The 14772-nt window shown below is 46.8% G+C and overlaps 1 protein-coding gene across 3 annotated transcripts in view; it reads left to right on the top strand.

Annotated features, from left to right (window-relative positions):
- The window catches only part of FBH1 (F-box DNA helicase 1), an 83570-nt gene that overhangs the window by 65484 nt on the left and 3314 nt on the right, over nucleotides 1-14772 (top strand). For all 3 annotated transcript variants that reach the window (XM_033958016.1, XM_033958019.1, XM_033958015.1), the window contains 5 exons: nucleotides 568-643; nucleotides 1526-1723; nucleotides 4664-4786; nucleotides 7028-7134; nucleotides 11839-11970. In XM_033958016.1, the coding sequence (XP_033813907.1) occupies nucleotides 568-643; nucleotides 1526-1723; nucleotides 4664-4786; nucleotides 7028-7134; nucleotides 11839-11970 (636 nt within the window). The remainder of the gene's footprint in view (nucleotides 1-567; nucleotides 644-1525; nucleotides 1724-4663; nucleotides 4787-7027; nucleotides 7135-11838; nucleotides 11971-14772) is intronic.

The raw sequence follows: 14772 nt of genomic DNA, 5'->3' as shown, positions 1-14772 counted from the left end.
GCATTGGTGGAATGAGGCATTATGACATCACAATCTCAGCTCTGGAATGTTGCTATTCTTTGGGTTTCCGTCTGGTACTTGTGACCTGGGTTGGCCACTGGGCTTAATGAAAGGGCATGGGGGCTTGTATATTGCCTTTTTGTGGCTTTGACATTCAAAGCAGTGGGCACTGGAGGATTAAGTGACTTGCCCAGGGTCACAAGGGGCAGCACTGGGATTTGATCTCACGTCCTCTGGATGCAGAGGCAATAGCTCTACCAGTTAGCCACATCTTCCAAGTGTACACAAGTGTGTCCTAACACACTAGTTGAGAATGAGAACCATACCATACAAACTCTTGTTTCCCGCAAATGTCAGCTAGGAATCATTGCGGCTTACATAGTATTAGAAATGCTACAGAGACATAGGTGCTCTAGCCATATATATCCCCAGCCCTGTCAAATTTAACACATGAAAGAAGAGCAGAGGCCTCTGTAATAATTATTTCAGCAACTTCTAATAAATACTACAAAGTGACTCTTAAAGTATGTCTGCATCAAACCCCTTTTTTTTTTTTTGTCTTTTCAGGGACCAAAACATTTTGGACTAGACCGAATTCTGGATATTTGGGTCCTTCTTCAGCCTGAAGAAGAAAGGAAGAAGAGTGAGTCCTTCCTTCCCCTGTGTTCCCTTTCTTCTCCTGCCCCTGGTTCCAAACATATCGAGAATCGGTATCACTTCTGGTCTATGTGAGAATGCATAAGAACACAACACCATCTAGCATTCCTCTGTGTATTCCACCTCTCCATCCATCCAGCATCACTTCGTTCCCTCCCTTCTCCCCACTACCACAAAAACAAAACATTGTCCCCTCTTTCAAAACATCATTCTTCATTCCCCCCCCTTCCCTCTCCAACCTTGTTCCTCCCTTCATATCCTGCATTGCCACATCCTTTTTGCCCTCATTCCGCATTCCTCACCCCCATATCCTACATTGCCCCATCTCTCCTCCCCCCCCAGTATTTTCCATCCACTGTCTGTTTTCCTTTCCTCTCCCCGCTGGCTTGATAACTTTGTGCTCTCCTGCGCCGGATCCGCCGCTTCTGTCAGTTTTCATGGCAGCTGCGGCTTCAGCAGCAAGCAGAAGACAGGCGCAGAGACATTTCCCCCGTGCATTCTGCTACTGGCTGTGCTGGACCCAGAAACGGGAAGTTATGCATTAACCATACCTAAACATTGTACAACTCTCTTCATCAACCTACTATTCATCTACTATGAGCTCTAAATTTCTCCTGGAAACTTCCAGACTAACAATTGTAACTTGATACATTCCTGATTCTATGTACTGTAATATTCCTGAAATTGTCCAGTCTCTTAATTTGTAATCCGCTTAGAACCGCAAGGCACAAGCGGAATAGAAATCTGTAATGTAATGTAATGTAAATACAGTAGTCCTACTTTTTGTATATGAATGAACCTAGGTACTAGGGTTGCCAGCAAAAATATTTTTTGATAATTAGATGTTTTTGTTTGTATGCCCGTGCAGAAAATCTTTTTATCAAAGACCCCTTTATCAAAATGTGGGCGAACCGTGGAGGCTTTGGTGCTTTAAAACAGTACGCAGCTAATGCGGAGGACAAGGAGCTGGAAGCAAAAATCACAGTGGTGGAAAAGTACAATGTCCGAATTCCAGAGCTGGTGAACAGACTGTATGCCAGTCACATACAGGACCCGGAGTTTGCAGGTGAGATAATTGTGTGCCTGTTCTTTCCCTGGTTGACTTAACAGTAATTCTACGAAAGCAAAGAAAAAAACTGCAGATGTACGAAGAAAATGGAGAAAATAATAATAACTTTATTCTTGTATACCGCAATACCATGGAAGTTCAATGCGGTTAACAAAAGAAGAGACTGTACATTTACAGCGATGTTACATATATGGCAATGAAAAGGCATATAATGTGGAGGCCTGACATAGACAGGACAATTAGATAAAACAGAGATTGATTAAGAGAGGCCATAAGTGGCTTGGCAAGGAGGGCGAAGTCAGAGAGTTTGGAGGCATATCGAGGTTGGGGAGGGAGGCAGAGAAGGGAGAGCTAGCGGAATTTATCGAAGAGGTAGGTTTTTAGTGACTTCCTGAACAAGTGGTAGGGCGGAGAGTTGGAGATGAGGGCGGTTAGGCAATTGTTCCATTTGCCCGCTTGGAATGCTAGGGTTCTATCAATAAATCTCTTGTAGAGGCAGCTTTTTAGGGAGGGAAAGGTGAATAGGTAGGCGTTTCGTGTGCGAGAGGGGCCTGCGATTTCAAGGTGCTCAGACAGGTAAATTGGGGAAGAGCCTGTTAAAATTTTGAAGCAGAGGCAGGCGAACTTAAAGATGATCCTTGCCTCTACTGGAAGCCAGTGGAGTTTGGTGTAGTAGGGGCTAACATGGTCGTATTTTTTGAGATCGTAAATGAGGTGGACGGCCGCATTTTGGACTATTCTTAGACGTTTGATGGTATTTTTATAGGATCCCAGGTAAATGATGTTGCAGTAGTCTAATATGCTTAATACCAGAGATTGAACGAGTAGTCGGAAGGCTAGGTGGTCGAAGTAACGTTTGATGAGAAAATACAATGTAGTCATCCCAAATGTACTATCTGCACCCAAAGTATAGTACATTCCATTTTTCATCCATATTACATCTCCCCATAGGACCCCTGAGGAAGGCGTGTTTTCCGAAACACGGACCGTGTTGGGTTCTGTGTCTTCACGTATGAGAATCCTTATTTGGATAGCTACATTGTATTTTCTCCAATAAAGTTGTTGTACTTTGTACGTCACATCTGCAGGGTTTTTTTCTTTGTTTTCGTCGTTTGACTCTTCACTGCAGATTTGTTGGATCACTTTTTGGTTTTGTTCTTAAACAGTAATTCTGCCATCAGGAGACACAGTGCTGACCGCCAATGCTGCCCCCTCACAAGAACATAAGAATTTGCCACTGCTGGGTCAGACCAGTGGTCCATCGCGCCCAGCAGTCCGCTCACGCGGCGGCCCCCAGGTCAAAGACCAGTGCCCTAACTGAGACCAGCCCTACTTGGGTTCGTTCTGGTTCAGCAGGAACTTGTCTAACTTTGTCTTGAATCCCTGGAGGGTGTTTTCCCCTATAACAGATTACGGAAGAGCGTTCCAGTTCTTTACTGCTCTCTGGGTGAAGAAGAACTTCCTTACGTTCGTACAGAATCTATCCCCTTTCAACTTTAGAGAGTGTCTTCTCGTTCTCCCTACCTTGGAGAGGGTGAACAACCTGTCCTTATCTACTAAGTCTATTCCCTTCAGTATCTTGAATGTTTCGATCATGTCCCCTCTCAGTCTCCTCTTTTCAAGGGAGAAGAGGCCCAGTTTCTCCAATCTCTCACTGTACGGCAACTCCTCCAGCCCCTTAACCATTTTAGTCGCTCTTCTCTGGACCCTTTTGAGTAGTACCGTGTCCGTTTTCATGTACGGTGACCAGTGCTGGACACAGTATTCATCTCTGAACCTCGCTCTCAGACCTCCTGTTCTGCCTTCTGACCTCTGTACCTCACTCTGGCAGTTCTGAATCCTTTTAGCTTATTGTAACAGCAGTTTATTAGGTAACGTTCTTCCATGAGAGAGCAACGCTCAGGGCAGGGGGTTGGCAGTTGGTAGAGGAGCAGACTCGCTTCCTCAGGCTTTTCTGCTCTCTCTTTCTGTCTCGACTCTTGTACTTCCTTTACAGATCACGGGCTGTGGGTGATGGGTTGATGCTGGTGTGCTCTTGTGGTTATTTAGGTTTTTCTCCAGTTAGCACTGGATTGGAGAGTGGGAAGTTATGCAGGTTTTTCTTTACATTTCCTTCTTTTCCTCTCTTCTTGTGTGTTGGTTGTGTTTTTTTATTTTTTTAATACATACCTTGTGTTATACTGCCACTGAATATCTGGGGGTTTTGGTGGCAAAGCCAGATGATATGCGGTCACGTATTCAGCGTTGATGCCTACATATATATTTGGAGTTGGTAGAGGAGATGCTTAATTAGAGCCACAAACAGCAGATGTGGAAACTTTTCTTATATCACCAAGTTAAGAACATAAGGATAGCCTTACTGGGTCAGACCAATGGTTCCATCAAGCCAGTAGCCCGTTCTCACGGTAACCAATCCAGGTCCCTAGTACCTGGCCAAAACCCAAGGAGTAGCAACATTCCATATAGAATCTCAAAGAATAGCAAGATTCCGGAATCCCAAAGACTAGCAATATTCCATATAGAATCCCAAAGGATAGCAAGATTCTGGAATCCCAAAGAGTAACAAGATTCTAGAATTCCAAAGAGTAGCAACATTCCATATAGATTCTCAAAGAATAGCAAGATTCCGGAATCCCAATGAGCAACAAGATTACATGCTGCCTATCCAGGTCAAAGAACAGCTTCCTCCATGTCTTTCTCAATAACAGACTATGGACTTTTCCTCCAGGAAATTGTCCAAACCTTTCTTAAAACCAGCTAAGCCTTAGACTTAGACTTGAATATGGCAAGTCCCACTTCCAAGAGCTTTAAATCCCCTGAGGTAATGGGAAATATGCAACTTGCTGAGAGCAGTAGGATTTGAACTTTAGCTCCGTTGCTTTCCAGCCCATTGCTCTGAGACCATGCCACCTCTGTTGTCCTTTTTTTTTTTTGCAGATTTTATTTTGGGTACCGTACACAAAGCCAAAGGCATGGAGTTTGAGACCGTCCATGTGTCGGATGATTTTGTGAAAGTTCCTTGTGCCCGTCACAATATCCAGAGACTTCATTTCAGAGTTGGTAAGGACGTGACTGATCTCGCAATCCATACTTGCCTGTACTGTGCTGCCGTGTTACAGAAACCTGAGGCTATTTGAGCTGGATGGGTTGACGTGTACAGCTCTAGAATAATATAGCGTTGCACAGCCAGAGAAAGCAAAGTTGCTTTCTCCAAAATGTGAGGCTTGCTGTATGTTTTGTTTGTGAATTGCTTGCCTTTTCTATGGCGGTGATAACACTGTGTGGAGCGTCTCTGCAGCCAGTCACTCCTGCAGAGACAACAGCTCTGCTTATCAGGGGACAAAGGGCATCTTTGCCTGGCACTCAGAAGCAATGCTCAAGTTATGGAAGACAAACTGTGCTCTGCACAGGAGAGCATAAAGGGGTTAAGTCCCTGCATAAATTTTAAGCTTTTTATAAAGACACAGGTGTGTGTACAAAATACAGGTCTCCCTCCATATTTGCAGGTTCGGTGTTTGCAACTTCGGTTATTTGCGAGAGTAGGGAACTGAGCTGCACGGAAGCAGTGGAGGCACAGCGCTGGAGATTTTTCCCGCAGGGGACTGCCGGGGAACGAGGCCAACAGTTTCTCCTTTGGGAGGGGTAGAGAATGCGGAGGGGCACCCGCATGGAGGTGGTGGAGGCACAACACAAGCTCCAGCAAGGGTTGGAGGGCAGAACAAAAACTGCTTTTCCTGGTGGGAGGGTAGCAAGGATGAAGGAAGAAGAAAAAAGCTGCCTGCTTTTCCCACCGCATAACTTGGCGAACACGCAGAAAAGGCACATTTTCAGAGCACGCTGCTCCTGTGCATGCACCCCTTCTTCTGTGCCTGCTCTGATTTTGCTAGAAACCACAAGGGGGGGGGAGGGAGAGAGAGATTTGAAATGCTGTTGCGAAAATGGAGGGAAAGTTATTCCTGAATTTATGGTATTTGAGAGGGGCTGCGCACCTAACCCCCGAGAATATGGAGGGAGACTTGTACTAGCATAAATCCTGTATCAAACGCACCTAAATCGGAAGTACGGATAGACGTGCTCGAGAGCAATTGTAAATAGAAACATAGAAATAGATGGCAGATAGGGGCCACGGCCCATCTAGTCTGCCCACCCTAATGACCCTCCCCTACTTTTCTCTGTGAAGAGATCCCACGTGACGATCCCATTTCGTCTTAAAATCAGGCACGCTGCTTGCCTCGATCACCTGAAGTGGAAGACTATTTCCAGCGATCAACCACTCTTTCGGTGAAAAAGTATTTCCTGGTGTCACCGTGCAGTTTCCCGCCCCTGATTTTCCACAGATGCCCTCTTGTTGCCATTGGACCAAATATGCATGGAAACCAGAACTCTACCCACGTTCTGCCCTGATTCCTCTCTCTGTGCATCTACTGTTGGAACTCTAGGCAGGACCCAATTTTAAGTGTGAAAATGATTTTTAAAATTACCCTCAAAAGTGCTGGTATGCCTTGGGACACTTATCAGCCTGCCCAGCTTTCATATTGGCTAGGTCAGAGTGAAAATGCCTGATCTTGGGGTAAAAGTTTTATCGAAGGAGCTCATCCCATAATGTGGCCACCACAAATTTAAACAAAAGCAATTTTTTTTTTTCCATTTTAACTAATTCAAGAGTTAACACAGGATTGGCTCAGAGCCTAGGAAGGGGGGGGACCTGTTTCACCAACAACTATCCCAGAGCTGAAGCCTATGTGGTAACCTGTGAGGATTGAAAAGTAAAATACCTGGCTCCCACCCCTCTCCTGCTTTATTTTGAGGCACTTCTGGGGGTTGGGAACAGAGATCCTGTAACATTGAAACATGATGGCAGAAAAAGGCCAAATGGCCCATCCAGTCTGCCCATCCACAACATCCACCATCTTCTCCTCTCCCTATTGGCTAAGGCTCTTTACACCTCCATTGTGAGGTCATAGAGCTTTATGATTATAGAAACATGATGGCAGATAAAGGCCAAATGGCCCATCCAGTCTGCCCATCCACAACATCCACCATCTTCTCCTCTCCCTATTGGCTAAGGCTCTTTACACCTCCATTGTGAGGTCATAGAGCTTTATGATTATAGAAACATGATGGCAGATAAAGGCCAAATGGCCTATCCAGTCTGCCCATTTCATTTCATTACTGGGTAATTGCAGTAGTTGTACACGAGAGACCTAGGCATTGGGCCAGTTATTGGGCGTGTGCGTATCCGTTTCTGGGTTTTGGATGAGGTGCCATGTTTTCTCCCACTTTATTTCCATTTTTCTACAGACCTGTATGCTGAGGATGAGTGGAATTTGCTGTATGTGGCAGTGACTCGTGCTAAGAAGCATTTAATGATCACTAAATCCATTGAGAATATTCTGACTTTAGCTGGGGTAAGTCAAACCAGAGCTCAAGAGCAATCTTTTAATAATATATATGGATGGAAATAAATATGTAGAAGAAAGCATTTAGTAGGGAACTTTGCGGTAACATTTCTGTTCGATTTGTATCGACCTTTGATCCTAGTAAAATGTCATAATACTCTGGAATTCTGGCACAGTGGATAATAACCTGTGTGGTTGACCTTCAGTGTATTTACCACTTTGCAAGATATGGTTGGCACGGTTACAAACTCCTTTTCCTAGAAAGTTGGTGAGCGATGGCAGGGGCATCTGATTGTAGTTTCCAAGATTGCAGCTCTGTGTTCTTATCTCTAGACTCTTCTGCCATATCTCAAAAAAGATATAGCGGAATTTAAAAAAAGGTACAGAGAAGGGTGACGAAAATGATAAAAAGGATGGGTTGACTTCCCTATGAGGAAAGGCTAAAGCGGCTAGATCTTGTCAGCTTGGAGAAGAAATGACTCAGGGGTGATATGATAGAGGTCTATAAAATACTGAGTGGAGTGGAAAGGGTAGATGTGAATCACTCATTTACGCTTTCTAAAAATACTTGAGCATGTGATAAAGCTACTAAGTAGTAGATTTAAAACAAACTGGAAAAAAATATTTCTTCACACAACATGTAATTAAACGCTAGAATTCGTTGCCAGAGAATGTGATGAAATCAGCTTAGCAGGGTTTAAAAAAGGTTTGGATAATTTCCTAAAAGAGAAGTCCATAGGCCATTATTGAGATGGCTTAGGGAAATCCGCTGCTTATTCCTAGGATAAGCAGCATAAAATCTGTTTGGGATCTAGCTGGGTACTTGGTTTGGCCACTGTTGGAAACCTTCGGTCTGTCCCATTAGGGCAGCTCTTATGTTCTTATTAAAATGAGATCTGCAGTTTAGCTGAACAAACTGGATTGAGAATTCCAAATTGGTGTTTTCAAGGGGCACATGTTGCTCGGTAAGAGTCAGCAGGGTAGAGCATGGGAGCAACTATTTGATAAGTGCTATAGCATAAGATACAGCTCTTTCCAAGTTTTCCGCAAACATCTGAAAACCTGGCTTTTCTCAAAAAATGTAAGTCTCCCTCCAACTTAGGAATCAAGGAAACTCTTATATCTTGGCATCCCAAGTCCTCTAAATTTTCTTCACACTTCTACCTCTAACCCTCTGTTGTAGTTCCTTCCTATTTCTCCTACTGTAAACCGCGTCGAGCTGTACGAACGTGGAGATGATGCGGTATACAAACCTAAGGATTAGATTAGATTAGATACAGGCAGGTGAAATAAGTCGTCAGGCGTGTGTGGGCGTGATGGACCAGTGTATTTTTACTAAGACGTGCTAATTGTAACATTTAGTGCATTTGGGGCCGGATTCTGAAACCGGCACCGGCAGGCGCTTCTGAAACCGGCGCCAGTGCGTGTCAATCATGCACTGGCGCCGGTTGCAGAATCGCAGCCACATCATAGAAACATAGAAAGATGACGGCAGAAAAGGGCTATAGCCCATCAAGTCTGCCCACTCTACTGACCCACCCCATTAAGTCCGAGTACTAATGACCTAGTTCCTTAACTCGACCTTCGTAAGGATCCTACTAGGGCATCCCATTTATTCTTAAAGTCAATAACGCTGGTGGCCTTGATCACCTGCTCTGGAAGCTTGTTCCAGTGATCTACAACCCTTTCTGTGAAGAAATGTAGGCCTCCATTTCCGGTGGCTGTGCTTGCTGTGAATCGCAGCAAAGGAGGCGTCTGAGGTAATTTCTGGAGTTAGCCACGCCCTTTTTGACCTTAGGTGCCTCTGTAGCCATGATAAGGGCGCTGGTATGCGGCTAAATGTTTTTGTTTATGGGGCTTTTAAGGTAGGTTAGGCCACTTAAGTTAGACATCGATGCAGCACCTACCACCGCCTAACATGAAGTACCATGAGTAGAATCAGCCGCTTCTTTAGCGTCCCTCCAGAATGGCACAGAACGGATGGGTTTACACTCCTCTGCCAGAAGGTGGAGACTGAGACACTGACTTTTGGCTGGAGTCCAAGTGAGCTGCGCAGTCCCATCTACAATCAGTCTGTTCTCAGTCTCCAGCAGGTGGTAAGCCTGTGCAGTCTTTCCTTTGGTTAATTAGGGCCTGTTGGATCTGATTAGTGACCTCTCTCTTGTCCCTTTTTGCTGTACGGACAGAGCTTGGGGGACTCTCGGGGGGGGGGGTGTCCTGCTGACCTCAGGGGTGCCACACTCGAAAGCATCAAGTTCCTTCTCCCCCCCATATCCCCCACCTCCCCAAATTTTGTTTCTTTAGAGGAGCCTTAACTGTACGCCTGGCCACATTTCAGGCACAGACTACAGTTTAGAGAGAGCCACTGGGGTCTGCTCTCTTGATCTTTACAGCTGTGGGCTGTGAGATTGTTTCTAAAATCCACCCCTTTGTTTTTAAGGGCTTTTCTTTTTTAGGTTTTGTGCAGTAAATCCTTCAAGAACCTAAAAAGAAAATGTGGCAATCAGTGTTCCCTCTAAGCGGGCGGGTGTTGTGAGCAAACTTTTTTCACCGTGAGCCAAAAATATCGGGCGCCAGCAAGTTATGAGCCAACTCGCCCGATTCTCCTCTCGCCGCCCTGCCATCTGCCGTACGCCTCTTCCGATCGTGCGCTGTGACGAGAAACGTGTGCGCTGCGATGTAATATTTTGTGCGCCAGCGCACGCCAGCGCAGCTTAGCGGGAACACTGGTTCAAATGGTTTTATTTATTTCCCCAAATTTATTTTTGTTATATGCATTGAAAATATTTGATATTGCGTTTAAATCAAAATCTCAATAAACTTGAAACGAGTGCCCGTGAGATTGTGGGAGGGTTAAATACTCAAAACTTAGAAGTTTTTGCTACGCCAGCTTTCTGGTATCTTTACATACAGTGGCGTACCTAGCATATGTAACATCCGGGGCCCATCATTTTTTGGCACCCCCCCCCCCATCTGTAAGAAAAACATGATTTTTAGTAACAAACCACACGTCACACATGAGTACCTAGGAAAAGGCAGCATCTTACATATTGCAGTGAGCAGTACATCAATACACCCATTGTAAAACTAAACAAGCCAGACCAGCACAGATCAATCCTACACCGTCAATCCTAACAGAAAACCATGTCTTTCGAACACACAGAACACAGAAAACACCTTCGCCTAGTAAGGAATATGTAATCACAAACTAACCCCTCCCTCTTTTACAAAACTGTAGTGTGGATTTTAGCTACGGAGGTAACAGCTCTGATGCTCATAAAATTCTGAGCATCAGAGCTGCTACCGCTAAAAACGCTTCACAGTTTTGTAAAAGGGGGGATAAAATAAAAATACATAGACAAAGGTTAAATTGAACCAGCAAGAAGCTGGACTCTGCATACAATGCTTCACAGAAACAGTGACACATGTCTCCTAAAGCAATAAATAAATAGAAATTTTTTTCTACCTTTGTCTTCTGTGGTTTCTCCTTTCCTCATCTTCTTGTAACTCTCTTCCTTCCATTCACTGTCTGCCGTCTCTCTTCCCCTATATGGCATCTTCTCTCCTTCTATGCCCCTTCCAGAAACTGTATGCCTCCCCCTTCCATCTCTCCTTTCACCCCATTGGTCTGGCATCTCTCTCCTCGCCTTCCCTCTCCCACACCTCTCCTCATAGTCTGGTATCTCCCCTTCCCTGATTCTCTGGCATCTCTCTCCTTTCCTTTTCTTCCATCTTTCGTTCCCCCTCCATGCTCTCACATCTCCCCCTTCCTTTTCCCTTAGACTGGCATACCTTCCTCCTATGCTCCAAGCCCTGGCATCTCCTTTAATTCCCTCCCTCATCTTCCTTCTCCCTCCAGCTGGGTACCGCAACACTCTTCCCTGCAGCTCTGCACTTCCCCACAATTGCCATGCTTCGGTTCCTCTTCTTCCTTCCTTCCTCCCCCCCCCCCCCCCCCGCGGGACCCTGCGGCACCATCAACTCTTACTCCCTCTAATGTCGGCCCTGCAGCTCCAGACTTCCTCGCACCTTCTCCCCTCCCCCTTTGGATCGCTATTATTTTAAATGTTATAGCCGCGGAGCTGTATCCATCAGTGGAGATGTCTAACCTCGGCCTGCCCCGGAACTCTTACTGCAGCAGCCGCCCGTCTAGGCAGGAACAGGAAGTCACTGTTGCAGTAAGAGTTCCGGGGCAGGCCGAGGTTAGACATCTCCACTGATGGATACAGCTCCGCGGCTATAACATTTAAAATAATAGCGATCCAAAGGGGGAGGGGAGAAGGTGCGAGGAAGTCTGGAGCTGCAGGGCCGACATTAGAGGGAGTAAGAGTTGATGGTGCCGCAGGGTCCCGCGGGGGGGGGGGGGGAGGAAGGAAGGAAGAAGAGGAACCGAAGCATGGCAATTGTGGGGAAGTGCAATCCCCCCAATGCGTCCCCTTACCTTACCTCCCCTTACCTTTGCGACGCGTGTGTGCGCTGTGAAGAGAAACTTTGCGCTGCGATGTAATATTTTGTGCGCGCGCGCAGGCCAACGCACCTTAGCGGGAACACTGGTGGCAATTATCATGTTTTAGAAAAATAAACAAACTGGCATAGTGCATTGGTACCAGTTAACTTTTACATAGACTGACAATTTGAGTGTGTTTATCTGTGGCCTTTTTGAATGTTCTGCCATCCCTGGGCTCACTGGAGGCTTTGCTTTTCATCTTGTAGGAGTATTTCTTAAGGCCGGAGCTGATGCGTAGCGTGTTGGAACAAGAGAAATGCATCTGTGCCGTCAGAGAGTGTAGCAACGCTGTGCCAGAGGAATCTCTGCTGGCAATGAAGAAGTTGCCCATCACCTATGTAAGTCTTCCTTGGGAAACACATTTGTTTAATTTCTTAAGTACCGCCTGAAAGCTACAGTAGATATTTTTCTGTTCCTGAAGACCTGACACTCCTTTCTCTATGTTGCATTAATGTTTGACTGGAGGCTCCTGGGTATCACTCTACTACTATTAATTATTTCTATAGCGCTATGAGATGTACATAGTGCTGAACAGAATCACAAAGAAGACTGTTCCTCTGTGTGGGTGTCTCTCCCTCTCTCTCCACCTTTGTGTGGATGTCTCTCCCTCTCACCCGAGTGTCTCTACCTCTGTGTGTGTCTCTCCCTCTCCACCTCTGTGTGGCCCTCTCCACCTCTGTGTGGGTGTCTCTCCCTCTCTCTCTACCTCTGTAGGTGTCTCTCCCTCTCCACCTCTGTGTGGGTGTCTCTCCCTCTCTCTCTACCTCTGTGTGGGTGTCTCTCCCTTTCTCTCTCCACCTCTGTGTGGGTGTCTTTCCCTCTCACCCGATTGTCTCTCCCTCTCTCTCCACCTGTGTGGGTGTCTCTCCCTCCTCCACCTCTGTGTGGGTGTCTATCCCTCTCTCTACCTCTGTGTGGGTGTCTCTCCCTCTGTGTGAGTTTCTCTCCCTTTCTCTCTCTACCTCTGTGTGGGTGTCTCTCCCTCTCTCTGTGTGAGTGTCTCTCCTTTTCTCTCTCCATCTGTGTGGGTGTCTTTCCCTCTCACCCGATTGTCTCTCCCTCTCTCTCCACCTGTGTGGGTGTCTCTCCCTCCTCTACCTCTGTGTGGGTGTCTCTCCCTCTCTCTACCTCTGTGTGGGTGTCTCACCCTCTCTCTACCTCTGTGTGGGTGTCTCTCCCTTTCTCTACCTCTGTGTGGGTGTCTCTCCCTCTCTCTATCTCTGTGTGAGTGTCTCTCCTTTTCTCTCTCCACCTCTGTGTGGGTGTCTCTCCCTCCTCCACCTCTGTGTGGGTGTCTCTCCCTCCTCCACCTCTGTGTGGGTGTCTATCCCTCTCTCTCCCTCTGTGTGGGTGTCTCTCCCTCTCTCTACCTCTGTGTGGGTGTCTCTCCCTTTCTCTCTCCGCCTCTGTGTGGGTGTCTTTCCCTCTCACCCGATTGTCTCTCCCTCTCTCTCCACCTCTGTGTGGGTATATCTCCCTCTCCACCTCTGTGTGGGTGTCTCTCTCTCTCTCTACCTCTGTGTGGGTGTCTCTCCCTTTCTCTACCTCTGTGTGGGTGTCTCTCCCTTTCTCTACCTCTGTGTGGGTGTCTCTCCCTCTCTCTGTCTCTGTGTGAGTGTCTCTCCTTTTCTCTCTCCACCTCTGTGTGGGTGTCTCTCCCTCCTCCACCTCTGTGTGGGTGTCTATCCCTCTCTCTCCCTCTGTGTGGGTGTCTCTCCCTCTCTCTACCTCTGTGTGGGTGTCTCTCCCTTTCTCTCTCCACCTCTGTGTGGGTGTCTTTCCCTCTCACCCGATTGTCTCTCCCTCTCTCTCCACCTGTGTGGGTGTCTATCCCTCTCTCTACCTCTGTGTGGGTGTCTCTCCCTCTCTCTATCTCTGTGTGGGTGTCTCTCCCTCTCTCTACCTCTGTGTGAGTTTCTCTCCCTTTCTCTCTCCACCTCTGTGTGGGTGTCTCTCCCTTTCTCTACCTCTGTGTGGGTGTCTCTCCCTCTCTCTATCTCTGTGTGGGTGTCTCTCCTTTTCTCTCTCCATCTGTGTGGGTGTCTCTCCCTTTCTCTCTCCACCTGTGTGGGTGTCTCTCCCTCTCACCCAAGTGTCTCTCCTTCCTCCACCTCTGTGTGGGTGTCTCTCCCTCTCTCCACCTCTGTGTGGGTGTCTCTCCCTCTCTCTACCTCTGTGTGGGTGTCTCTCCCTCTCTCTACCTCTGTGTGAGTGTCTCTCCCTTTCTCTCTCCACCTGTGTGGGTGTCTTTCCCTCTCACCCGATTGTCTCTCCCTCTCTCTTCACCTCTCCCTCTCACCCGATTGTCTCTCCCTCTCTCTCCACCTCTGTGTGGGTATCTCTCCCTCTCCACCTCTGTGTGGGTGTCTCTCCCTCTCTCTCTCTCCACCTCTGTGTGGGTGTCCCTCCCTATCCATCTCTGTGTGGGTATCTCCCTCCCTCTTCACCTCTGTGTAGGTGTCTCCCTCTCTCTTTCTCTCCATCTTTGTGTGGGTGTCTCTTCCGCTACTACTATTACGGTTACAAACTCCTTTTCCTAGACAGTTGGTGAGCAATGACAGGGGCATTTGATTGTAGTTTCCAAGATTGCAGCTTTGTGTTCTTCCCTCTAGGCCAGAGGTAGGCAACTCCGGTCCTCAAGAGCCACAACCCAGTCGGGTTTTCAAGATTTCCACAATGAATATGCACGAGATTAATTTGCATGGACTGCTTCCATTGTATGCAAATCAATCTCGTGCATATTCATTGTGGAAATCTTGAAAACCTGACTGGGTTGTGGCTCTCGAGGACCAGAATTGCCTACCCCTGCTCTAGGCTCTTCTGCCATATTACTACTACTGCTATTAATTATTTCTATAGCGCTACCAGACGTAAGCAGCGCTATACAGAGTCTCACAAAGACAGTCCCGGCTCGAAAGGGCTTACAATCTAAACAGACAAGACATACAAACAGGATGTCACGGATACAGTTGAGGCGAACACTTGCTTTTCCAAGTTAAGCCTGTTTAGAAAAACAAGAGAACACCTAAAGGTTTTGACATACACTTCCCCCTCCGAATCCGCGGTTTCAGCATCGGCGGATTCAGTTATTAGCGATTTTTTTTTTAAGGTGGAAAAACCCCAAAACTTTATTTTGGACT

This window comes from Geotrypetes seraphini, chromosome 9, assembly GCF_902459505.1.
Source record: "Geotrypetes seraphini chromosome 9, aGeoSer1.1, whole genome shotgun sequence".
Taxonomy (NCBI): domain Eukaryota; kingdom Metazoa; phylum Chordata; class Amphibia; order Gymnophiona; family Dermophiidae; genus Geotrypetes; species Geotrypetes seraphini.
Note: the sequence above shows the minus strand (reverse complement) of the source record. Positions and strands in the feature narration are given on the sequence as shown.